Source organism: Oryctolagus cuniculus, chromosome 19 (assembly GCF_051225735.1).
Source record: "Oryctolagus cuniculus isolate XC-2025 breed Fujian yellow rabbit chromosome 19, ASM5122573v1, whole genome shotgun sequence".
NCBI lineage: Eukaryota > Metazoa > Chordata > Mammalia > Lagomorpha > Leporidae > Oryctolagus > Oryctolagus cuniculus.
The window spans coordinates 59,550,618-59,575,808 of NC_142885.1; the positions used below are offsets into that span (position 1 = coordinate 59,550,618).

General features: G+C 46.2%; 1 protein-coding gene across 1 annotated transcript; it reads right to left on the reverse strand.

Annotated features, from left to right (window-relative positions):
• Nucleotides 1-1,775: 1,775 nt before the first annotated feature.
• LOC100342699 (pancreatic secretory granule membrane major glycoprotein GP2) lies at nt 1,776-25,103 on the reverse strand. The gene is made up of 12 exons (XM_017342602.4): nt 24,954-25,103; nt 23,490-23,619; nt 21,460-21,909; nt 20,547-20,639; nt 18,661-18,872; nt 18,048-18,196; nt 8,922-9,182; nt 8,250-8,504; nt 7,310-7,457; nt 6,303-6,387; nt 5,085-5,129; nt 1,776-2,290 (listed from the first exon to the last, which is right to left on the reverse strand). The coding sequence occupies exons 1-12, from the start codon at nt 25,050-25,052 to the stop codon at nt 2,232-2,234; spliced, it is 1,986 nt and encodes a 661-aa protein (XP_017198091.3). The 5' UTR covers nt 25,053-25,103; the 3' UTR covers nt 1,776-2,231.
• Between the last annotated feature and the right edge of the window lie 88 nt (nt 25,104-25,191).

Below are 25,191 nucleotides of genomic sequence, written 5' to 3' on the forward strand. Positions count from 1 at the left end.
CTGGAATCTGCCTGTCCTGTTTTCCTAGGTAGACTCTCAGCTCCTGGTGCGCAAGGCTGCTGCACAGCTATTGGTATCCTGGTGCAGAGGGGATGGAAGGGGAGCTTAGAACCCTTTGGTGTCTCTTTCAGGTCTGTTCCTACCATCCCACCTCCCTTGGAATGTACTATGAGGAGTCTCCAAAAAGTGCACAGAAAATATGTATTATGAAAATACCATGCATGGATTTCTCTTTTTTAATTTTTACTTAATGAATGCATTTTTACATAGATACAGCTTTAGGAATATAGTGGTTCTTTCCCCCCATATATCCCCCCTCCAGCTCCCATCCCACCTCCCTCTCCCTCTCCCATCTCCTTCTTCATTATGGTTCATTTTTAGTATGACTTTATATACAGAGGACCAACTCCACGTTAATCAGAGACTTCAACAATTTGCCCCCATGCACACACACAACATAGAGTACAGTTTGAGGAGAGAATTTGCAGTTGATTCTCATATTACAATTCATTAGGGACAGAGGTCCTACCTGGGGAGCAAGTGCACAGTGACTATTGTTCCTTTAACAATTCACACTCTTTGTATGACGTCAGTGATCATCCAAGGCTCTTGCCATGGCATGCATGGATTTCAAAAATTTTTGCACCAGAAGAAACTTGGCCTTTGATTCCATTGTCCATGAACTTCTTGGAGGATCCTTGTGATATGAACCCTCTAACCAGGAAGCAGCACCATTTCTTTGACACGTGCCCCATCAGGTGAGCCTCGTTTGCTACGGCTGTGCTAGCTAGTCCTACCCAGCTGGCCTCCGACAAGGGGACCAGAGCAGCACTCTGACCTGAGCAGCCAAGTCAGGTTCCCTGATGCAATTTGGATGTGGGACAGCAGGATGCTAATTGGTCTCTACTGGCCGCTGAATTACAAAGTGATATGAAGCTGGGATGCCTATTTGTAATCAAGGAATGCATGAGTGAGCAGGGAAAGCCGGCTTCAGTGAGAGATGAAGGAAACACACAGAGAAGCCCAGGTGAAGGGCGGCGAGGCCCTGGGAAGTGGGAGGGCGAACGGACATTGGTTTCTCGTGGTTTTAGATCCCACCCACCCCCCCACCCACCGTGTGCACGCAGGACGCGTCTCCTTTCCTTGGACCCTGTGCTCCTGCACCCTGGCTGTGAGTCCCCCTCCTCCCAAGTTAGCTGGAGTGGGTTTTCCTTTCTTGCCTCTGAACAAAGCAACACATGGGCAAGTTTCCTCTCATCAAATAAGCAGGCCCGACCCCCAGGGGTGGGGTCAGGGCCCCTGACATTTTCTGTGGGGGCAGCGGGGAGAGTCCTGGTGTGTAGCTGTGGGGGAAGGAGCGTTCTCTGTCTGCGGCACCTTTGTGGGGTGCTTTGTGAGAGCCCACTGAAGGGCTCCTGAAGGCGCTGTGCCCCATCTCCCAGGCTGCGCCGCATTCCCACGGCGCGGTCAGAGCATCCGTGACTGCCAGGACCCGGATTAACCCTGCAGAGCAGTCACACCACACGCACCCCACAGCGAGAGGCGTTTTGTGGCGACGAGGGTGCTTCAGCATCAAACCAAGCAGTTTCTCCAACATGCAGACCCCAAGGGTAGGAGTTCGTGTCATTTAGGGCAAGTCACAGCATGCCTGCAGGGGGGTGGGGACAGGGCAGTGGTGGGGACCAGCTGTCCCTGGAGCACAGAAGTGTCTGTCCCCTTCCCATGTAGCCATGGCCACTGTTGAGCCCGTAACAGAAACACACCAGAGGCGGCAGTGCACACAAGGGTCAATCTGTTTAATTGATCAGCAATCAGGACAGCAGGTGCTTGAGAAGCAGTGGAGGGAGGCACCCCTTTCATGCGCTCACCCGCCCCCTCCAACGAGAGGACATCTCTCTCTTCCCTGGGGTTCCAAAAGGCTGCAGCCACAGGGGTGCCTAGCGAGCCTGCTTTCAAGGTCACAGTCATGAACAAGAAGGCCAGGCCAGGACAGGCAGATGCCCCCCCACCCACTACCACCACCACCAGGACAAGAAAGAGCAGCACAAAGGTGGTAAGGGTGTTAAAGGTGAACACTCTTCTCTTTCCCCAGACCTAGCTAGGGTTGGAATCTGCTCATTCTAAGACTATTTGCACGATTTGGAAAACGAGACAGAAGTGCTGAAGGATGAGGCAAAGCCACTGCCAGGGGGAAGAACGTGAACTTCAAGGCCACATGCCCAGCTGAGCTCTCAGAACAGCCAAGCCAGGACGACAGGCAGGAGGACCACAGGCCAGGCCACCAGGAATCCTGAAACACAAGAGACACGACTGTCAAGAGCTGGGCTTTGACCTCTTTATCTTTTCTACACAGAGATGGCAAAGGCAGAACGTGTTTTGTGTCTTGGAGTCATGTGGGAGCAGCCAAGCTATCTAATTGTCAAATGCTTCTTTTTGCATTTTCTTCTGGGCACATAGAAGGCAATTTTTCTCAGCCTCCTTTGCAGGTAGGGGGACCATGTGACTGAATCTGGCCAATGAAACACAGTAGAAGTTATCTAGGCCATTTCTAGGTCTGCTGTATTGACTATCCTACACAATCCTGCGGGATCTCTCAAGAACCTTCTTAGAGACCAGATGCCAAGAATCCACGACAGGACCCACAAGGGATTGTGGACTGGCCAGAAATTACTAGATGCTACAAGGAGCCTGAGTTTCTATTGACTGCCTCTGAAGCCTTACTACTTAACTTAGCATCTGAGCTCTACACCACGCTGGGCAGTCCCATGCAAGTTACTCAACCTCTCTGTGCTCAAGTTTCCCTGCATGCAAAATAGAAATATTAATAGCATCTCTGACCTTGTTGGATTTTTAAGGTTGAAGTGGATGGATTCACATCAAGCATTCAAACAGTGTCTAGACTGTGGTAAACACCAATGTCAATGTTGTTTTGGAAGTTAGAGTCTAAGATACTGGGGGGCTGGGACCATATTTTTCTGTGTGTCATTGTATCTGTGTTAATATTGGGCAACCTAGAACCATGTGTACCCTCTCCCCTCACACCACCAAATGCTAACACCCTTCCATGCCCCAGGTTTCAAAGTAACTTGCTGATGTCCTAGAAGTCAGGGGAGAAATATCATGATTTCAGAAATAAGGGTTCAATATAGGTTGATGTTCAATTAATTCTAAAACATCCACAATTAGTTGTGAGAGATGAAAACCACAAGTGCCCTCTTGTGGCAGTCTGCTCCCTCAACATCTTGTGGCTACATCAACAGCTTGTGGTGATCTGCTGTGTCCTCTCAGGAGCCCCAATCCATCACCCACCCTAGAGATCAATCAATTCGGCAAACTCCACTGGAAAGCCATCCTGTCCCAAGCATTTCACGACACTGAATGACTGGCAGAAAGGAACAAGTCGTGAGCTTCCTGACTTCTGACTTCAGGCTGCTTTGTTCCCTGAGCTCCAAGCATGCTCTCTGATAAACATTACTCAGTACTGTCTGATTGTTAACACGAAGCACAGAAAGGCCATCTTGGGCTTGTTGGGAAAATTTTTCAGCTGCTGTCTAGGCAGGGAACTGGGAGTGGAAAGAACTTATTGGGCCCGGTGCTGTGGTATAGCAGGTAAAGTCACCGCTTGCAGTGCCAGCATCCCATATGGGCACCAGTTCCAGTCCCCGCTGCTCCACTTCTGATCTGGCTCTCTATGGACTGGCAGAGCAGTGGGAGATGGCCCATGTCCTTGGGCCCCTGAACTCACGTGGGAGACCTGGAGGAGGCTCCTGGCTCCTGGCTTTGGGTTGACACAGCTCTGGCCATTGCAGTCATATGAAGAGTGAACCAGAGGATGGAAGAACACTCTCTCCCTCTCTTTCTCTCTCTCTCTCTCTCTCTCTCTCTCTCTCTCTCTCTCTGCTTCTCCTTCTCTTTCTGTGTAACTCTGACTTTCAAATAAATAAATAAATCTTTCTTAAAAAAAAAGAGAACTTGTTTATGTCCGGTTTACCAATATAGGTCATTTCAGGGAGTGGCAAAATCTCAATGCATGCACTTGTCCAAAATATATTTCTTCAATTTGCTTGCCTGTTGAACTCCAAGCCATTTGTCAAAACTCTAGCCCAATGCTGCTGATTAAATTGTCCTCAGACCTCATCCAGTGCAGTTAATTAGTCTGCCTTGTACCCCCTCTGTACTATATATTTGCTTGTCATTTACTTGCTTATGTGCCGATTCCTGTTTGTGCAATGAACTATTGCTCCCTCTGCCTACAGAGCTCATTCTCCTGGTAACTACCCACCCACCTCCTTTTTCTCCTTTGGTTCAAACATCACTTCTCTGGCAGTGTTTCTGACCACTTATCCATCTGATAAGAAAGGCATCAAATGTTGGCTAGCCACATGGCTGACTAAAGAGTTCATTTCCCAGCTTCTTTTGCAGCCGGGCATGGCCATGTGACTAAGCACTGGCCAATGAGATGTAAGTGGGGGCATAAGGTACCAGCTTCTGGGAATGTCCCCCCAGTCCTGCTGCCTATATGTGAAGGCTGGAGCTCTGGGTGCCACCTTGAACCATACAGATGATGATCACATCTTAAGTGTGGTAGAGGATCAAGCTGGAAGGAGCCAGGCTCTTTGATGACGTCATAGTTCCACCCTTAGACAAGCCTTACACTGTTTGTCTCCAGACTTTACATGTGTGAAAGTAAATTCTATACTATTTAAGGCATTATGACTTGTGCCAGTTACTTTATATCAGACTGCCTTCTTTTATTTGTAGATTACCTTTTGGGTTTTTTGTTTGTTTGTTATTTGCTGTACTGGAACATAGGGTACTTGGCCTGTCTTGTTCACCCTCCTCTCCCCAGTGCTAGAACAATGCTGGCACACGGTGGGCACTTGACAGGTGTTTTTGTTAAATGGCTGACTTCTCTGCTAGCAGTGAGCATCTTGGGTTCCAGTCTCAGATCTGACTCATTTCGGTGCTCACAGCCCCTCCCAAAGGGCCTGAACAGAGGAGGGGTGGATACAGGCTCAGTGAATTGACTACCGGAAGGGGAGGGTGTTGGGAGGGCTGTGGGAGAGGCGTGAGAAAGGATGTACCTGCAGTGCTGGGAGTTCCGCTCACGACAGGGAGAGCCTGGGCTCCTGTGAACGAGAGAAGGTGGTGAGGGTCTCCTCAGTCATGCCCTGGTGACCACAGCATGGTGGCCATAGCTGCTGTAAGTCCTTCTGGACCTGGGCAGCACAACCACTGACAATCCACATGGTGAAAGCGTCACCTTTCTAGACACATTTTCTTGCATTTGCAACTTAATCCTCCCAACAAATTTAAGACAGCATTCTCACCCCTGCTTGACAGATGACAGTACTGAGGCTCAGCAGTGTCAAGGCGTGCACCTAGTTGACCTTGCAGTCAGTAGCAGAGCTGGGATTCATACCCTAGTCTTTCATGTTCCAAAGAGGAAGTCCTAACCACTGCCGCTGGTAGTTACCCTGTGACATCACCTGCTGAGGGCCTGATCAATGGACACAGAGTGGAGCCTTCATCACCAGACAGACAGCCAGCCTCCGTTTACTCATCTGGACATGGAGTGGTGGCCAGTGCTTACCTCCCTGGGCTGTGTGAGCCTTCAGAGTGATCATTCACAGACACAAAGATATTTGGCATGGTTCCAGGCATGAAGTACATGGTATTACTCCTACTCCTATTAACATTATTGCATCTTAACTTCTTTAGGTAAAAAAAATTTTGCTTTCATCATTTTGGGTTTCTTGGTTTCTCCACCCCAGTGGAAATAAAAGCCATAATAGTATTGTTAACCCAGCCATAGGATGATAAAAATTTGAGGAGCAGTTGGAAAGCTTCCCCGAGTCTATACTCCAAAATACTGTAACTGAAAGCAAAGTTGCATTTAAATGGGAATTATGACTTACACTGCACCCAAAAGGGACTGAATTATAGGGACACAAGGAGAAGACCATGTGCTTTGGAATTGGAAGGAGCCAGGTTCAATCCTAATCCCAGCCACTCCTGAGCTGGGTGATCTTGAATGAGTCTTTGGGTCTTGTAAAATGGACACGGTCATTTAAGTTATTAAGTCACATAGTGAATCCATGAATGCAAGGGCTTAGCCTGATCCCTAGCAGAGGGAGGCCCACTGCAAACGACTGCTATCATTACCCCAGGATTCACCAGTCGGAGCCAGATGGAGGAGACAGAAAAGCCCTGAGTAGGTGGGCCTGTGACCCCAGGCATTGTGGGTAACTGTTAGTACTTGGCCAGCCGGGCTCATCACCAGGGCTCACTCAGCCACTTACCTCGCAGAGTGCTGGGTCCCAAATGTTCCGCTTGGGTTGAGCCGATGTCTGGTTTTTCACTGCGATATTGCCTAGGTGGGCAATCCTGTAGGGATGGAGAACTCGCATCAAATCAAAATTGAAATGCATTTAAAGGCAGCCCTGGCCTAATTACTTGGACCCATCTAATATATGGCCCTAAATATGATGCTGTGAATATCTCAGGCTAAGGAATTCTCACTGATATGTTAAAAAAATGGGCTTGAATCTTTTCTCCTTTACATTCTCTGCAGCTGTATAATTTGGGACCAATGACTTCTTTTCTTTATGATGATTAAATAGCACTAACCCAGGTGTGAAGGTTAGAATGAGGCATGACTGCCACACAAAGCCACAAAGTCAGCACTCAACAGTGACAACTGTTCACAGGCAGTGCCAAATGTGTGAAAGGCATGGGAATTGGATTTGATCATCTCTGGTTATGTGTGACCCTTTAGCAAGGGGCTTCTATGAGCCTCTATCCCTAATCTGTACAATGGAGTTTATCAAAAGAACCCATTTAAAGGTTCTCATGAGTGTTAAATCAGATAAAGCCTGTGAGAGTTTCGGCCTGGTGCTTGACACAGAGCAAGCCAACTATTACTGCAATCATTCAAAATAGGGCTGGCCCCACGGAAACCGAGTGCACAGTTCCTATATGCCCTGCCTTCCAGGGACACAACTGCCTCCAGGTGGAATGTCAGAAGGCCTGAAATCCATCTACTCATCCTCCCTCCCTCCCGCACATCCATCCACCCACTCAATCCTCCCACCCATCCACACATCCAACCAACCATCCATCCACTCACATGAGTCTTTTCGGCTCTTCAGGCACCCATCTTCATCCATTCTCTGCCCATCCCCCTCATCCAGACATCCAAGCAACCACCCATCCACCCGCCTCGCATTCCAATACATATATGTGGAGAGCCTGTCAGGTGCCAGGCCCCCTGCCAGACTCTGAATGGTTCAGTCCATGGGATACTCACTGGCTCACATGGTCCATCACAGAGTTCAGTCTCACAATGCAGGAAAAGTTGGGGTGTACGGAGTGTGAACAACTGAAGGAAGAACCGGGCTTCTGAGCACACCCCATTCTGCAGTATTACGGTATGCTCCTCGTGGTCACTAACGCAGCTGTGAGGGTGACAAGAGCAAAGATGTAACTTCTAAAACAACAGAAAAATAAAAGAGCCCCCCAGGTGCCCTCCACCGTGACAACATGGACTTTTTCTAGTCCTGTTTCCTCCAGGACGTAATCCATAGGGTTGATGGTACTGGGGAAACAGTCTCTGGAATGAGGCAGGCTGATATTGAATTCTGGCCCAACCTACTTCCAGCTGAGTGATCGTGGGCAGGTTATTTCATGTTCCTGAGCCCCAGTTTCCTTGTCTGCCAAGTGACACAGCAATACCCATCTCTTAGGAGTCACGTGAGCACTTAACGAGGAGCCATGTCTACTACTTAGCACGTGCTTGATGCAACAGCTAAGTTCAATGATGCATATTCACTAGCATTGTTACTGATTTGAATCACGATCTATAGATATGCACTTCCCTTTTTTGTCAGTTAATGAATTTCAATAATATATTTTCTGATAATAATTTGTCATGTCTTTTTCATATTGATAGGTGTTAACATCTAATAGTCAATCATTACTTAATTGATCTCACATATTTGAACAATGAACCTAATACCAAAGTAATTAAGAGTCATGAAGTACAGAATAGTTGTCATTTCTTTACTCTTCCCACCTGTTTTGTCTTAGTACTTTAATCATAGGTAATATCAAATTATTTCCAAAAGAAGTGAACCGACTTACACAACTCCCAGACATGATAGAGATGAACAGTTTCCCTAAACCCTATTCAAGCCAAAAATAATAAATAAATAAATAAATAAATAAGCAAGCCCACAGTCTCCAGATACCTGTTTTCGATGAAGAAATACTTCAGAGGATCATCTCTGTCTGGAGTTGAGGTGCCATAGCAGTTCCGCAACCGCAGGCAAGTAGTGGCTCTTTCCACCAACTTGACGCTCACGTAGAGCACGGTGTCGATCGGCAGCGGAAGCACATCCTCCTCGTAGGGATCTGTGTAGTTTTCGTCTTTGAAGAGGGTCATGACGACATTTGGTTCTTCTTTCCTAATCACTCCTTCCCCTTCCACATTAATGGTCGTGGAACTGAGACAAGGAAACCACAAGAGTAGAAGCATCAGGCTTTGACCAGAGAGAACACCATAAGTCAAGCCCTGTGTTTGTATGAGCTTATGAAGGCAGAGGCCCAAGTTTGCTCCCTCAGTTAGCTCCTCTATCATTCTTTTAAACTGTGCGTTCACTGGCTTCCCAACAGAAAGTGTGACACACAGGAGAGTCCTCTCCGGGGCGTCCACCAGTCCTCCCTGCATGACACAGCTCTGTCACCCAAGCGATGGTTAGTGCACTCCTGCATCCCCTCACCTAGAAGATGGGGCTTGGGACCAGTTCTGTGGTTTCACAGTCTCCAGCAGCAGATTGCTCTCCCTCACCCCACAATCTTCAGCGAAATGCCGATCTTAACAAGAGAAGTGGGGTTGGCATTGTGGCATAGTGGGTACGCACCTGGGAGGCCTGTTTCCCATAGGGCTGCCTGTTTGTGTCCCGGCTGCTCCACTTCCTTTCCAGCTCACTCCTGCTGGGATGGCGAAAGCAGAAGACGACGGCCCAAGTACTTGGGCCCCTGTCACCCATATGGGAGATGCAGATGAAGCTCCTGGCTCCTGGCTTCGGCCTGGCCCAGCCCTGGCTATTGCATCCATCTGGGGAGTGAACCAGTAGATGGAAGATCTCTCTCCTTCTGTTCCTTGCTGGCTGTTAGTCTGACTTTTGAGAAAAATAAACAAATATTTAAAAAAAGACAAGATAAGTGCCTTTCCTTTTGATTCTTTAGGAACCATAGTTCCTAACAAAACACAGTCTGAAAATACAGTCTGAACTAGAACATTCCTAATCCTTCAGATCCTGCCACTCTGTGAGCCTGGGAGATGATGAAGGAGTGAGAAGTCTCTCCAGATTTCTGGGTTTCTGGTGTCCCTGGAAGCCCCCTGGTGAGTCTAGAGAAGCTAAGGGACTGCTTCAGCAGGGCCCCATTCTAAGCACAGAGCTATAGTGAAGAAGATGTAAGCACCCAGGAGAGCCAAGATGGCTGAATAGGGTACAGCCCACAACTTAGGCTGCTCTGGGACATGAAGACAACAAGGGAAGGATGACGTTCCCAGGGGTCTGATGACAAAAAGTTTCCAGGAATTAAAAAAAAAAAAAAAAAAAAAAGACTCCACAGGAGAGGAGGAGTCACAGCCAGCAGCCATCTTACCATGTGAAGGTAGGAAGAAACTGCCGCATGCCCCCCGCACTCAGTTTTATCTGAGACGGAATTCCTCAGTTACCCACTGACTTCAGCCTGGAGAGCTGACTGGGGTCTCAGCAACCGCTGAGCTCAGAGCAGAACAGCCACTTTGCTTCTTCCCCTTCCCCATTCTCACAGAGTGCCACACTCAGCAGCAAAATGTCACACAGTGCGCCTCTGTCCCCCTAGCAGCATCATAATCAGAGCCAGGGCTACGCGAGGAACCAAGGACAGTCCCCTGCATCCTGCAGTTACGGGAGTTTTTGAGAATTAGGCTCAGAGCTATACTCAGGCACTCCGCATGGGTAAGGCGGATTCACCTTAGCTTCTGGGGCTAACACTGGAATAAGCCCATAAAAAAAATCTGCTCCCACCCTGGGAGATCTGGGTAATGACCACATTACAGCCTGCAACTTGGAGACTTCTTCCAGCTAAGCTGGACTACAGGAAGTGGATTTATCCTCTTTCCTGAAAGGACTTAAAATGCCTGTAATTCCATACCCTGCAAAATATCTTTCAAAAATGAAGGTAAGGGGGCAGGTGTTGTGGCATAGCAAGGTAAGCTGCCTCTGGGAAGCCCATACTGGACCAGGACTGTAACAATTCATTCTAAATTTCTCAGTGCCAATGGAATCTACCCAGTGGACATAAGGAAGAACCTAAGTGCACTCCACCTCTCTGGACTCATACCCTCCAGAGTAAAATCTCCTGTGCACCTTGTGGTCACCCCATAGGACTGAACAGGGCCCAGTTCACATCCTGTAGGCTTAGGACCAGGGCTGTTGGTATTATAGCGACAGCACCAGTTGGACACTCCAGCAGGACCTAAGGAGGGGTCCATCCATATTACACAGTCCTAGAGCCACAGCAATTGGTGCCACAAGCCAGGACACTTAGGCTTGCCAGTAGGACAAGAGGGCAGCTATTGCTGTCTCCCTTAGCACCAAGAGTAAGGCCCCAGCTATCACATTCACTTCTCTGTGCACCAAAGATACACACCCAGGGAAACCCTTATTCATCTCAAAGCCTCACTTCTGTCCTCATGAACTGCAGCAGACAAGTCCACTGTGTCACTTATAGACACAGCCAACATTGATTAAGATGAAAGAAATCACTCAGGGACTACACTCCTGGGCTCACTTAGATACAAAACCAAAGCAACAAGCCAAGTGATATCCTGCATTCCAGATAGACCACAAGTAAACCATCAACTCTTTTACCTTAAAACCTACTTCATGAAGAAGGTACAAACACACCAGATGGGCAGACGTCAACATAGGAACACAGGAGTCATGAAGAAGCAAGGTAGCATGACACCTTCAAAGAACACAATACTCCTCCAGAATCAGATCCTTAACTGAAGGGAATCTATTACATGACAATATATAGAATTCAAAATAATGCCTGTAAGGAAACTCAATGAGATGTATGAGAATTCAGAGAGACAGGTTAATGAAATGAGGAAATCAATGAGGGACATGAATGAAAATCTTACCAAGGAAATAGAACTCATTAACAAGAACCAAATGGAAATATTTGAGATGAAATCTTCCTTGGTGAAATAAAAAAAAAAGATTGAGAGCTTTAACAGCAGAATAGACCAAGTGGAGGAAACAATTTCTGACCTTGAGGACAAGAATTTTGAAATAACCCAATCAGACAAAATAAACAGAAAAGAATTAAAAAGAATGGATAAAGTCTACACAAAACATAGGATACCATTAAACAACCAAATATGCATATTATAGGTATTCCTGAATGAGAAGAAAAGGCAAAAGGCATTGAGAGCCTGCTAAATGAAATAATAGTTAGAAATTTCCCAGGTCTTGAAAGAGACATGGATATGCATATACAAGAAGCTCAAAGAACCCCAAGCAGATCAACCAGAAAAGGTCTTCTCTAAGGCATATTGTCATCAGATTTCAAAAGTTAAAGACTGGGGCTGGCGCTGTGGCATAGCGGGTAAAGCCACTGCCTGCAATGCCGGCATCGCATTTGGGTGCCAGTTCGAGTCCCGACTGCTCCACTTCTGATCCAGCTCTCTGCTATGTCCTGGGAAAGCAGTAGAAGATGGCCCAAGTACTTGGGCCCCTGCACCCACGTGGGAGACTTGGGGGAAGTTCCTGGCTCCTGGCTTCAGATTGGCTCAGCTACGGCTATTGTGGTCATCTGGGGAGTGAATCAGCAAATGGAAGATTCATTCTCTTTCTCTCTCTCTCTCTGCCTCTGCCTCTCTGTTACTCTGCCTTTCAAATAAATAAATCTTTTTTAAAAAAAGTTAAAGACAAGAAGAGAATTCTAATGACAGTAAGAGAAAAGCATCAAGTTACATATAAAGGAAAACCAATTGGATGAACATCAGACTTCTCAGCGGAAACCCTACAGGCTAGAAAAGAGTGCAATGATACATTCAAGATCTTAAGAGGACAAAACATCCAACCAAGAATATTATATCTAGCTATCCTTTAAAAGTGAAGGAGAAATACTGTATTTTCCAGAGAAGCAAAAACAGAATTCACCAGTACCAGAGAAGCCTTACAAGAAATTCTGAAGGGCATCCTGCATTAGAAGTAAACATCATCTTATGATCGGAGTTGGCAAACTCAAAAGGCTTCCATAGCCTTGGCAACTCATGACAAGAGCCTAGGGTGATTACTGACGCCATAAACGAGAATGTCAATTTGTTAAGTCAACAACAGGAGTCACTGTGCACTTACTCCCCATGTAGGATCTCTGTCCTTAATGTGTTGTACAATGTGAATTAATGTTATAACTAGTACTCAAACAGTACTTTACACTTTGTGCTTCTGTGTGGATGCAAACTGTTGAAATCTTTACTTAATATATACTAAATTGATCTTCTGTATATAAAGATAATTGACAATGAATCTTGATGTGAATGGAATGGGAGAGGGAGCGGGAGATGGGAGGGTTGTGGGTGGGAGGGAAGTTATTAGGAGGGGAAAAGCCACTGTAATCCATAAGCTGTACTTTGGAAATTTATATTTATTAAATAAGCTAAAAAAGAAAAAAATATATTGAACCATCCCTGAATGCCAGGAATAAATCTCATTTAGGCCTGGTGAATTATCAAAAAAAAAAAAAAAAGAAGAAGAAGAAGTAATAAACATCATAGGGCCAACGCTGTGGCATAGCAGGTTAAAGCCCTGGCCTGAAGTGCTGCCATCCCATCTGGGCGCCAGTTCTAATCCCAGCTGCTCCTCTTCTGGTCCAGCTCTTTGCTGTGGCCTGGGATAGCAGAAGATGGCCCAAGTCCTTGGGCCCTTGCACCCGTGTGGGAGACTCAGAAGAAGCTCCTGGCTCCTGGCTTTGGATGGGTGCAGCTCTGGCCATTGTGGCCATCTGGGGAGTGAACCAGCAGATGGAAGACCTCTCTGTCTCTACTTCTCTCTGTAACTCTTTCAAATAAATAAAATAAATCTTAAAAAAAGAAGTAAACATCATGAAAACGCATGACATCACCAAATTCGTGAACAGAGCAGGTGGAGTAATTATCCAATCAACAAAATGACAGGTCTTACTTCTTATCTTTCAACACTAACTTTGAATGTAAATGGACTTAGGTTGGCTGAATGAACAAAAACCCATGATCACACTAAATGCTGCCTACAAGAAACTCACTTCACACACAAAAACACACACAGACTGAAAGTGAAGGATTGGAAAAGGATACACCAGGCTAATGGAAACTAAAAGCAAGCAGGCATAGCTATCCTGATCAGATAAAACAGACTTTAAATCAAAAACTAAAAAGAGATTAAAAAGAACATCTTATTTTGATAAAAGGTTCAATTCAGCAAGAAGATGTAACAATCATAAATATATATGCACACACAACACAAGACCACCCAGATATATACAGAAAATACTATTAGATCTAAAGAGATCCTATATAATAGTGGGTGAATTCAACACCCCACTCACATCAATGGACAAAAAAAATCAATAAAGATACATTGGAGTTGAAACATGCCATTGAGCAAATGGACCTAAGAGCCATTTACAGGACATTTCACCCAATAGCTACAGAACACACCTTCTCATCAGCACATGGAACATTTCTAGGATAGACCACATATTAGACCACAAATCAATCTCAGTAAATTTGAAAAGACTGACATCATACCATGTATCTTCTCAGACCATAAAGGAGTAAAACTAGAAATCAACAACAAGAAGAATAACAGAACACTCATAAATACTTGTACATTAAACAACATGCTATGGAATGATCAAAGGGTCATTGAAGAAATTAAAAAGGAGATCGAAAAACTTTCTAGAAATAAATGAAATGAAAACACAACATACCAAAACCTGTGGGATACAGCAAAAGCAGTATTAAGAGGGAAGTCTGTTGAAATCTTTACTTAGTATATACTAAATTGATCTTCTGTATATAGAGATAATTGAAAATGAATCTTGATGTGAATGGGATGGGAGAGGGAGCAGGAGATGGGAGGGGTGTGGGTGGGAGGGAGGATATGGGGGAAAAAGCCGCTATAATCCAAAAGTTGTACTTCGGAAATTTGTATTTATTAAATAAAAGTTAAAAAAAAGAGGGAAGTTATAGCATTATGTACTTAAATTTAAAAAAGAAATGTCTCAAACTAAAGATCTAATAATGCATCTTGAAGACTTAGATGAATAAGAACAAATCAAACTCAAAATCAGGAGGAGGTGAGAAACAATAAGGATCAGAGCAGAAATAAATGAAATTGAAACTAGGAAAAAATACAAAAGGTCGACAAAACAAAAAGTTGTTAGTCTAGCCAATCTAACAAAGAAGAGGAAAAACTCAAATAAATAAAATTAGAGACAGAAAGGGAAACATTACAACTGACCCCACTAAAATACAAAGGATCATGAGAAACTATTGTGTAGAACTGTATGCTAGCAAACTGAGAAAGCTCAAAGAGATGGATAAATTCATGGATTCGTATCATCTACCAAGATTAAATCAGGAAGATATGGACAATCTAAACAGACCCATAACAAGCAATGAGATTGAAGCAGTAATCAAAAGTCTTCCATCAAGGAAAAGTCTGGAACCTGATGATTTTATTACTGAATTCTACAAAACATTCAAAGAGAAAGTAACTCCAATACTCTTCAAACTATTCCAAAAGATTGAACAGGGTGGGGCTGGCGCTGTGGCATAGCAGGTAAAGCTGCTGCCTGCAGTGCCAGCATCCTATATGGGCATGGGTTCGAGTCTTGACTGCTCCACTTCCAATCCAGCTCCCTGGTGTGGCCTGAGAAAGCAGTAGAAGATGGCTCAGGTCCTAGGGGCCCTGCACCTGAGAGACCCACAAGAAACTCCTGGCTCCTGGCTTCGGATCAGTGCAGTTTCAGCCATTGAGGCCATCTGGGGAGTGAACCAACAGATGAAAGACCTCTCTCTCTCTTTGCCTCTACTTCTCTGTAACTCTGCCTTTCAAATAAATAGGGGCCAGTGCTGCAGTGTAGTGGGTAAAGCCACTGCCTGCAGTGCTGGCATCCCATATGGGCTCCGGTTAGAGTCCTGACTACTCCACTTCTGATCCAGCTCTCTGCTATGGCCTGGGAAACCAGTGGAAGATGGCCCAAGTCCTTGGGCCCCTGCACCCATGTGGAAAACCCGGAAGAAGCTCCTGGCTCCTGGCTTTGGATCAGCACAGCTCCTGGCTGTGGTAGCCAATTGGGGAGTAAACCAGTGGATGGAAGACCTCTCTCTCTCTCTCTCCCTCTGTGCCTCTCCTCTCTGTGTAACTCTGATTTTCAAATGAATAAATACATCTTAGAAAACAAAAACCAAATAAATAATATTTTTAAAAAATATTGAATTCTGACAAACTCTGTTTATGAGACCAACATTACTTTGATACCAAAACCATGACATGGCCAGCGCCGTGGCTCAATAGGCTAATCCTCTGCCTTGCGGTGCTGGCACACCAGGTTCTAGTCCTGGTCAGGACGCCGGATTCTGTCCCGGTTGCCCCTCTTCCAGGCCAGCTCTCTGCTGTGGCCCAGGAGTGCAGTGGAGGATGGCCCAAGTCCTTGAGCCCTGCACCCACAAGGGAGACCAGGATAAGCACCTGGCTCCTGCCTTCGGATCAGCGTGGTGCGCCGGCCGCAGCGCGCCGGCCATGGCGGCCATTGGAGGGTGAACCAATGCTAAAGGAAGACCTTTCTCTCTGTCTCTCTCTTTCACTGTCCACTCTGCCTGTCAAAAAAAAAAAAAAAACATGACATGAAAAGTAAACTACAGAACTAAATCCTTAATAACACAGATGCAAAGATTCTCAACAACATACCAGCAAATTGAATCCAAAATCATATCAAAAAGGTCACACATCATGATCAAGTGGGATTTATAAATGCAAGGGTGGTTCAACATTCTCAAGTCAATAAACATCATAAATCACATTAATAGAATAAGAAACAAAAACCATATGGTCATCAATAGATGCAGAGAAATCATTTGATAAAATTTAGCACCCTTTCATGATTAAAAAAAAAAAAAAACTCTACAAATTAGGTATAGAAAGAATGTTCCTCAAAATTGTAGAGGCTATATATCATAAGCCAACAGCTAATATCATACCAAATAGGGAGAAACTGAAAGCCATTCCTCCCCAGATCTGGAACAAGAAAAGGATGTCCACGTTCACCACTCGCATTCAATATAGTGCTGGAAGTTTTAGCAGGAACACTTAGTGAGGAGAAGGAAATAAAGGGCATCAAAATTGGAAAAGAGAGCTAGCTTATCCATGTTTGCAGATGGCATGATGTTGTACAAGGAATAACCTAAACAACCCACCAAAAAGCTGTTAGAATGGATAAACCAATTCAGTACAGTTGCAGTTAAAAGTAAACACACAAAAAGCAGCTTTTTTGTAAACTAATGATGAATGCACAGAAAGAGAAATCAAGGAAGAAATCCCATCACAATAGCCACAAAAAATCAAATATTTAGGAATGCATCTAACCAAAGAAGTAAAAGATCTCTGCAATGAGAATTATCAAACATTGATGAAAGAAATCAAGGACACACAAAAAATGGAGAGATACTCCTTGCTCATGGATTGGAAGAATCAATATCATTAGAATGTCTATACTACATAAAGAAATTTACAGATTCAATGCAATCCCTATAAAAATACCAATAGCATTCTTTAAAGAATTAGAAAAAACAACACCAAAATTCATATGGAATCACAAAAGACCCCAAATAACCAAAGTGATCCTGAGCCAAAAAAAAAAAAAAAAACAACTGGAGGCATCATAATACCTGTTTAAAAGCCATACTACAAAGCTATAGTAATTATAGTAAAAAAAAAAAAAAAAAAAACCTATCCATAGATAGTGGAACAGAATAGAGAGCCCAGACATCGATCCACATACATACAGCCAACTGATTTTTGACAAAAGTGCTCAGACAATTCAGTAGAGTAACAATAGTCTCAACAAATGGCGCTGGCAAAACTGAGTATATGGGACAGGAGTTGTGTTGTGACAAGTTATGCTGCTTCCTGCAAAGCCAGTGTCCCATGTGGGCACCATGTCTGCCCCTCTTCCTATGCAGCTCCCTGCTAATGCTCCTGGGAGAGCAGCAGAAGGATGGCCCAAGCATGTGGGGCCTTGCACCCACACGAGAGGCCCAACAGAAGCTCTGGGCTCCTGGCTTCAGACTGGCCTGGCTCTAGCTACTGCATCCATTTGGGAAGTAAATCAGTGGATGGAAGATATTCTCTCTCTCCTCTCTTCTCTCTCCTCTCTCCCTTCTCCCCTCTATAATTCTACTTTTCAAATAAACAAATAAATCTTTAGGAAAAAAAATCCCACCCCAAAATTTCTGAAGGGGAAGGGTGTGGTTTTTTACAACAGTAGAGGTGATCTAGGCTTAAAGCCCATGTCTGCAGGGCAGGCTTCTTGCCCTCACCATCCCCACCCCACTTCCTTGCTCCCTAAATTCCCCCTTGTTTCTTCTACCTTGATCATTCACATTTGTGAGCAATTATCGGTACAATTAGTTATTCAGCATCTTTCATCCTCAAGATGAATAAGCTTGTTCTGTATTTGTATTCCATAGCACATTTATAAGCACTGTCATGTTGCTTCATTTCTTCATAACAATCATCTTTAATATCCACACAAAATATTCTATGTGTGCATCGCTCATAATGAATAACCTCAACTAAAATAAACCAATACTTGTGCAATGAATGATTGAATGAGTGGAAGCACCCAAAGGTGTGGGTAGCATCATGCAGATATCATGAGCTGTGCTTCAAATGCATGTAACCAATGCCAAGGTTATGGATCAAGGATCAGAGCCATACCTTTCAATGGGCTCCAGAGCAATCGGGAGGCTGACATCAATGTGAATTGAGTAGGTACACTGGAAGTTGATGTTGAGGGTGGTGCCACTGCTGATTAAATTGTTGACAAAGGAGAGAGTGTTTTTGTAGATGACATGGGTCTCGTTTCCCTTTGGCATAAAAACAAAACCACATACATCTTACATGTCTATGTGTGGGTGTGCCTCACACGCAGAACTGTCTGATCCCAGAGTCAGTGTTCTCAACTGCACAGCTGCCCTGCCCTCTGATCTCAAGGAGATAAAAGGACCTCCTCCTCCCCATGGCACTGACACTTTGTGGAAGGGGGAATGAGGACCCCAGGATTAATACTGGAACTATGAATGATTGACCCTCCAGAAGAGGCAGGAACCATCACACTCGCTCCTCTGCACATCTCTCGCACAATCATCATAACCATAAATTACATTTATTAAGCTCGCATGGTAGACCTCTAAGCTCTAAGTTCTAAGCACATGGACCAATCCTGGAGACCCAAGGAGGGTGTAACTTGCCCCAGATCTCACAGTAATTGTGATGGGTCCCACCAGCTCAACTCCCCACCTCTGGCAGCCCAGGAGTGAAGGTCACTTACCTCCACAATGAACCCACAGTCACTATCCTGGAGAGGAACAGTCACATTTATCCAGTCACTATCCTCTTTTCGCTGAATGCTGCTGCAGCCCCGGTCTAGAAGGTAGCCAGTGACATCTTCCCCCAAACACAGACCTTCCAGCAAAGACTTGTTAGTACTCAATGTGATCTCAGTGGTCCCACACTCCAGTTCAGGCTTCAGATTCTCGATATCTGAAAAGCCAAGAGGAAGGTAGGTAGAGTGGTCAGGGGTCTGGAAAAAGTAGGCAGAGTCAAAGTCACCATGTCCAATAGGAGGCTGGGAGGACTGGAAGGGGCCTGAGACCCAGATGGAATTCATACTCAGGCTGGCAATAGGTGAAAGTTCAAAGAGGGCCCTGGTCCAAGATTTCCAAGCATCCTATCTGCAGATTCAGCTAAGATTTTCCTGTCTAGTTCTTCTGGGGTTAGGATCCTAGAGGGAGCAGGCTGACCTTGCCTTCCAGACTAGAATCAAAGGAAGACATCCACTAGCTTGTGAAGCCAACACATCAGATCTGATTCTCAGCCATCTCATTCATTCAGCAAATACTTCTTGAGCATCTCCTACCCTCTAAGCACTGGATACACAACAGTTATGAAACTAACAAAATCCTCACCCTTTTAGAGCTGACAGTCTGATAGGGGAGACAGACAGTAAACAAGTAGAAATACAATTGCTATTATATTCACGAATGCTCTGATTGAGCATGTATCTACCAAGCACTTCTCCAGGTACTAGGTACAATCAACACAAAATTTAATGAAACACTGACTTGGCCCATGAGGAGTCCTTGGGCTTGTATAAGCATCAGCATAAAATAGCAACAGTATATTATAATCCAATGTGATAAAGTTGCTGACAGGGGCAGTCATTGGGGCAGCATCTAAGATACCACTTGGGGCACACACAGCCCATATTGGAGCTCCTGGGTTCAAGTCCCAGCTCCACTCTCCATTCTAGCTTCCTGCTAGTACTCACTCTGGGAGATGGCAGGTAGTGTGCACCGTGGGGCAGTGCACAAGTAGTTGGGTTCCTGCTATCCATGTGGGAGACCCAGATTGAGTTCCAGATTCCTGGACCAGCCTTGGCTGTTATGGGCATTTGGGAAATCAGTACATAGGAGATATTCTCTGTCTCTCTCTCTCTCTGTCTCTATCTCTCTCTCCATCCCTCTCTCCCTCTCCCATTTCAAATCAATAAAATTTTACAAAGAAGTATGTTCCAGGTGAGAAAAAGATTCACACTGGGCTGGGGCTTGACAGGAAGCTAGGAGTTTTGCAGGTGAATGAAGCAAATGAGGACACTCCCAGCTAAGAGAACAGCAAAGGCAAAAGTGTCGAAATGGAAAAGAGAGGATGGTGAATTCATAGAGGAACAATGTTCCAAGGTACAAGAACTCAGGTCAGGAGGAGGTAGGGGTGGAGAGGTGCAGAAGCTCATGGGAGCCCAACCACAGAGGCAAGCAAGGGGGACCCACCATTCTGCAGGCCACTGAGGAAGCCGAGGCTGCCCTTGGAGCCTATCCAAGAACAGGGAGGGCATCCTCAAAGCCCAGTGTCTGGCTCTGAGATGGGCCTGCTCCCCAGAAAACAGCCCTGACCCCCCCGGGGCCTCATCCATCCATTGAGCAGAGTCTCCAAGGAAAGCCAAGGCGCTTCCTGCTCCACAGCCCCCAGCTGCTCCTGCCCATCATACCCACGCCCCACGGTGCACACCACAGCCCAGCTTTCCAAGGGACTGCACTCCTCCAACTTCAGTTCAAATGCCCCTAACTCTGGTCCATTCCTGGTCCTGACCCTCTGATGCTCTGCCCCTCCTGTTCTGCCCACTGCAGGTGGCAGCCACCAGCCCTGTGAGCCACTCACCAGAGTCACTGAGGTTCCGTGTGCAGAAGCAGCCCCAGGCACCATTCTGGTACCGGCATTCCTCTTCAGGGAGGCAGGTTTCCTCACAATGTTCTAGGAAATGGGGCATGGAAGAAGCAAATCAGACTGCAGAACGAGATGGGTCCAAGGCCCCCAGGTCCAACCTTCTCATGTCACCAGGACACAGGAGTCTTGCCAAAGTTGTATGACATTTGGTGGAAGGATCAAGCCTCTAACTCAGACTTCCTGACTCCCAGTCCAGCAGAGTGAGGACCCCAGAGCTTCTGTCTAAACACTTGCTACAGGCAAGGCACTGTTGTAAGCTCTCTCCCTGAGTTAGCTCCTTGAGTCCTCATGGTCATGAGAGCCAGGACAGCACAGTGGTTAAATACATGGCGTCTGGGGCTAGAGTGCCTGGGTTCAAACCGCAGCTCTTCCTGCTCTGTGCTATTGGGAGAGTTCCCTAATCTCTCTGTGGCCCTGACCTCTCCTGGGGGGTAATTAAATAGCACCTATCTCATGCAGCTGGTGAGAGGGTTAAATGAGCTTAGACAACCAGCAGGTGCATTGGGAGCACTGTGTCAGCTGTTATCTTTGTTATTAATTGTTTCTCAGATCAGAAAACCAAAGGCTCACAGAGGTAAATTGGACTGCTTAATGGAATGAGGATCAGAACACACCTGGGGTCTTGGCAGTATGCTACACACATTTATAGATCGGGAGGTTTCACCCTTGCATCAGAATGCCTGGCTTTACTTGAAAGGGTGAAAGACCAGCCACCCTTGGGCTACATTCTCAGTGGAGAGTGGGGTTGGGGGCTGCATCCCGGCTGTCCTGTGTGGTCTCCTCACCTGCTCCCCCACACTCCTGCACCCTGGGCACCTTACAACTGTGTGGGGCCACTGCCACTCACCTGAGCAGTATCTCAGGTTGCAGGTGGGGGTGCCCTCCAGCTGGTACACGTAGTACCCACCCGGGCAGGCCTTCACCTGCACCACCAACTCCCAGAAACAGCAGTTCTCAGCCCAGTGGGCACAGGCAGTGCGATTGACAATGCCATCCTCGACATTGGGATGGTCCCCGGACATCCACACGGGGGCGTCTGCTTGGCAATGGAACATAGGCACACAACTGATTGGCATCTGCACTCCTCCGCCTCCGACAAAGCGGTACCAGCCAATCAAGTCATTGTCACATGCCTGGTTTCTTTGGGTTCCTCCTTCGTGCTCCGTGCTTCGGGTCGTGTCATTTATTTCTTGGTAATTCTCGCAGGGGTCAAAACAGGCATCAGCCTCTGAGGTGCCAGGGTCTCCACATGACAAGTACTGCACTTGGGAATGGACGTCTCGAGGGCTTCTGTTACCTAGAGAAGCAGCAGAGCGGGATTAGGGTCGCTGAGCCAACCCCCAGCTTCCATTATTTCTGTCCGTCTCCACACTCCACTTTGGATATGCTAAGGACCCTAGCCTGTCAAAATCACACAGATACTTTGCCACATCAGCCTTACACGGGATTTCTCCTCTTCATCATGGTTGACATTTTGGCTGGATCATCCTTTGTGGGTGCCATCCTGTGCTTTGTAGGGTATTTGGGAGAATCCCTGGTCCCTGCCCACTCAATGCCAGTCGTACCCCCCAGAGCATCTCCAAGCATCATCAAATGTCTCCCTGGAGAGCAAAATCACCTCCAATGGAGAAGCTCCTCTCCAACAGGACCAGTGCTGGTTGGTGACCTTTCGTGTTTTGTTTGGATTTTGACATTTTCAGGGACTATGGTGGATGAAGCAGAGAAATGAGGAGGGGACACCATAGGCTGGCCAGGCTGAGTCTACGCCTAGCACCACCACACCTGCTGGCCAGGTGACCATGGCAGCTGATTTCACTCTCATGAAGCTCACCTGTAAAACCACCCCTGTGAGCTAATGGTTCCCAGAAATGTCCTTCCCACACACTGGGTCATGTTTCCACACCTGCATCCACCTGGCTTCTTACTGACTCAATGTTTCTCGCAACGATTCCCTTCACAAAACCGTTTTATAAAAGGACTGATACCATTGATAACATAGATGTACTATTAATATTTTTCACATGCATGAAAATAGATACGTAATCACTAAAATGTTTCAGACCTTGCCAGGTACTCCCAGAATCAACTTGGGATATGTATGTCTCATCTGGGAAGTAAAGCCTAAAAGATCTGGTTGGTAGACTGTTGAATGAGAAAATGTATATAAAACGCCAAGTGCAGCACCAATCCTAAGCTAGTTCTCTTTGCTTCCCATTGTCCAATAGTGTGAGTGCCTGAATGACTAAGTAAACTCACAGGATGGCCTTCTTACCATTCAGGCCAGAGGGGCATTTTAGGAAAAAGATTTGCAAGCCTTGCTCACTCCTGTATGAAGGAAATGGCTCCATTTGTGATTCTGGGATTATTTCCTGCACACCCCATGCTTTCCCATCAGAGGCCACTGACTCAGGTTCCCACCCTACCCCTTCGGCAGGTTGAAATCTGCATCCTGATCTTGAGCCTTTCTCCAAGTTGCCCAATTCACGTGTCTTTGGGTGAGACCATTAAATCTAACCCTCCCTTTTATGCAGATGAGCAAATTGACACAGATGATGGAGAGGGCTTTTGCCAAAAACAGGTGACTGAGTGATGGATGTCCTCCTCTGTCCCACTCCAGGCTCTCTGCTCTTGCACAGAAAGGCATGGGAAGTCAAGTTCACCAGCTCCTGCTGCTCTTCCAGGGCAGTGGCCCATCTGGTTCTTTGAGAGACTGACTCCATTCCCTTTTCTTTCATGTTCCCCTTCGCCCTGTCTCTGGGTCTTTGCTTTAAGCCCACTCATTCCTCTTACTGACCTGACCCAGCTTCTCTGCACTTTCCTGCTCTCTGCCCCACATCTCCCTGGGCATCTGAGATCCTGGGTGAGCAGAGGACTCACCTTGCTGCAATGCACAGGCCAGGGTCAGGGTGCAGGAAGCCAAGGCCAACCACAGGAGGTCAGAGCCCGCCATCTTTCCCCTCAGGTGCATCGTGCAGGTCACTCTGCAGTGTGCAGACTCTCCATACACCTGCAGCAACGGAAAGCAATGACTTCGGTGAGTTCAGGACAACAGAGGTGCTCATCTTTGCTGCCAAATAACACAGGAACACACTTCAGTTCAGTACTCATGATACAACTCAACTTGTAGGCGACCCCTTCACACACATTATCTCATTTAAGGCTCTGATCCAACCTACAGGAAAAGAACTAGTACTCCCATTCTATAGATAAGGCAGTTAAAACTCAGGGTATGCTAGTTCAAAAAATATTTAGTGAGCCCCTCGTATGTGCAAGCAATGTGCTGGAAGTTAAATTGCTTGCTAATAACCACAGGCCCACAGTCTCAGAAAGGGATTGTTGGCTTTCTTCACTAAGAGCTGTATAAGGGCACTTGAAAATGCTCAAATAAAAAAGGAATTAAAAGATGCATTTATTCTGGTGCAAAACAAATTTGAAATTCACTCAGAGTTCATTTCATGCTACTCATTTTCTATGACAATGTGGAAGACCCCTCCTACTGTTTCAAAGCAGATGTGACTTGCAGAAATGGAATGAAATGATAAGAGCAGGAAAGGGAGATGAAGTTGACAGCAGGAAAACTGGACAAGCTTAGAGCTGGTGTGTACTGTGGAATGTTCTAGAAGCGGCTGGCTCCTTCTCAGGTAGAGGAAGTGGCTCTGTGGAGACTGGATGGAGGGAGAGAACTGCTGTGTTTATAAATGCCTACAGGAAATAGTCCAGCTGCCCTTTCTTAGTTTTAAGCATCAGATTCTGTTAAGAGCCTAAAGTGTCCTTTATCCATGTAGATTTCCAAGAGAGCAGCATCCCATCAGATTGAGTCCTATGTCCCTTGCCCCAGACAGATTCTGGTACACAAGGAGCACCCAGTAAATAATAGAAAGGATGAATAGATAAATACTGTAGCAAAGCCTGCTAGCACTCAAATGGAATTTACTCCTCTGGGAAACTCTTTCCCGAAAAGGACAAATCTTTGGAAGTCTCTGGAGGACTCCCACTGAAGACAGAGATCTGGTTCTGGAAGGCAAATGATGGGCATGGTGTGAGAGAACAGAAACAGGTGGGCACCCAGGACTGGAAGCTCTTAGAGATGAATCCAAGGAGAGCCATTATTCCTGGCCAGGTGTCTGAGGCAAGGGGAAGGGTGGCATCTCTAGGCCAGGAGCAGCCAGCAGGTGGCTGGGACCACCCTAACACAGAGTGACATCTGCAGCACTTGACAATGGCCAGAGTCCACATCCTTGCTGGGTCCTGCAAGTTTCCAGAAGCAAGCAATGCCAGGCACTCAAAAGTGGGAAACCCGAAGATTAGCAGAAAGTTTGCTGGGGTCGGAGCAGGACTCACCTTTGAGAACAAGGCAGTTTTCCTCCTTTGGCCAGCCATGGGAAGGCAACCTGCGTGGGCTGGCTTTTTATTGCAATTTCTACCCACGTGGCTCTCCATGATTGGTGCTGAGGTGCGATTGGAGTTTATCTGCCAGGCATACACAAGGTTTGTTGAGTGTGGGTGAGATAAGTGACTTACCACAAAGGATGGTGGAAAGAAGGGGGCCCTTTGCCCTACCTACACTCAGTATAACCCT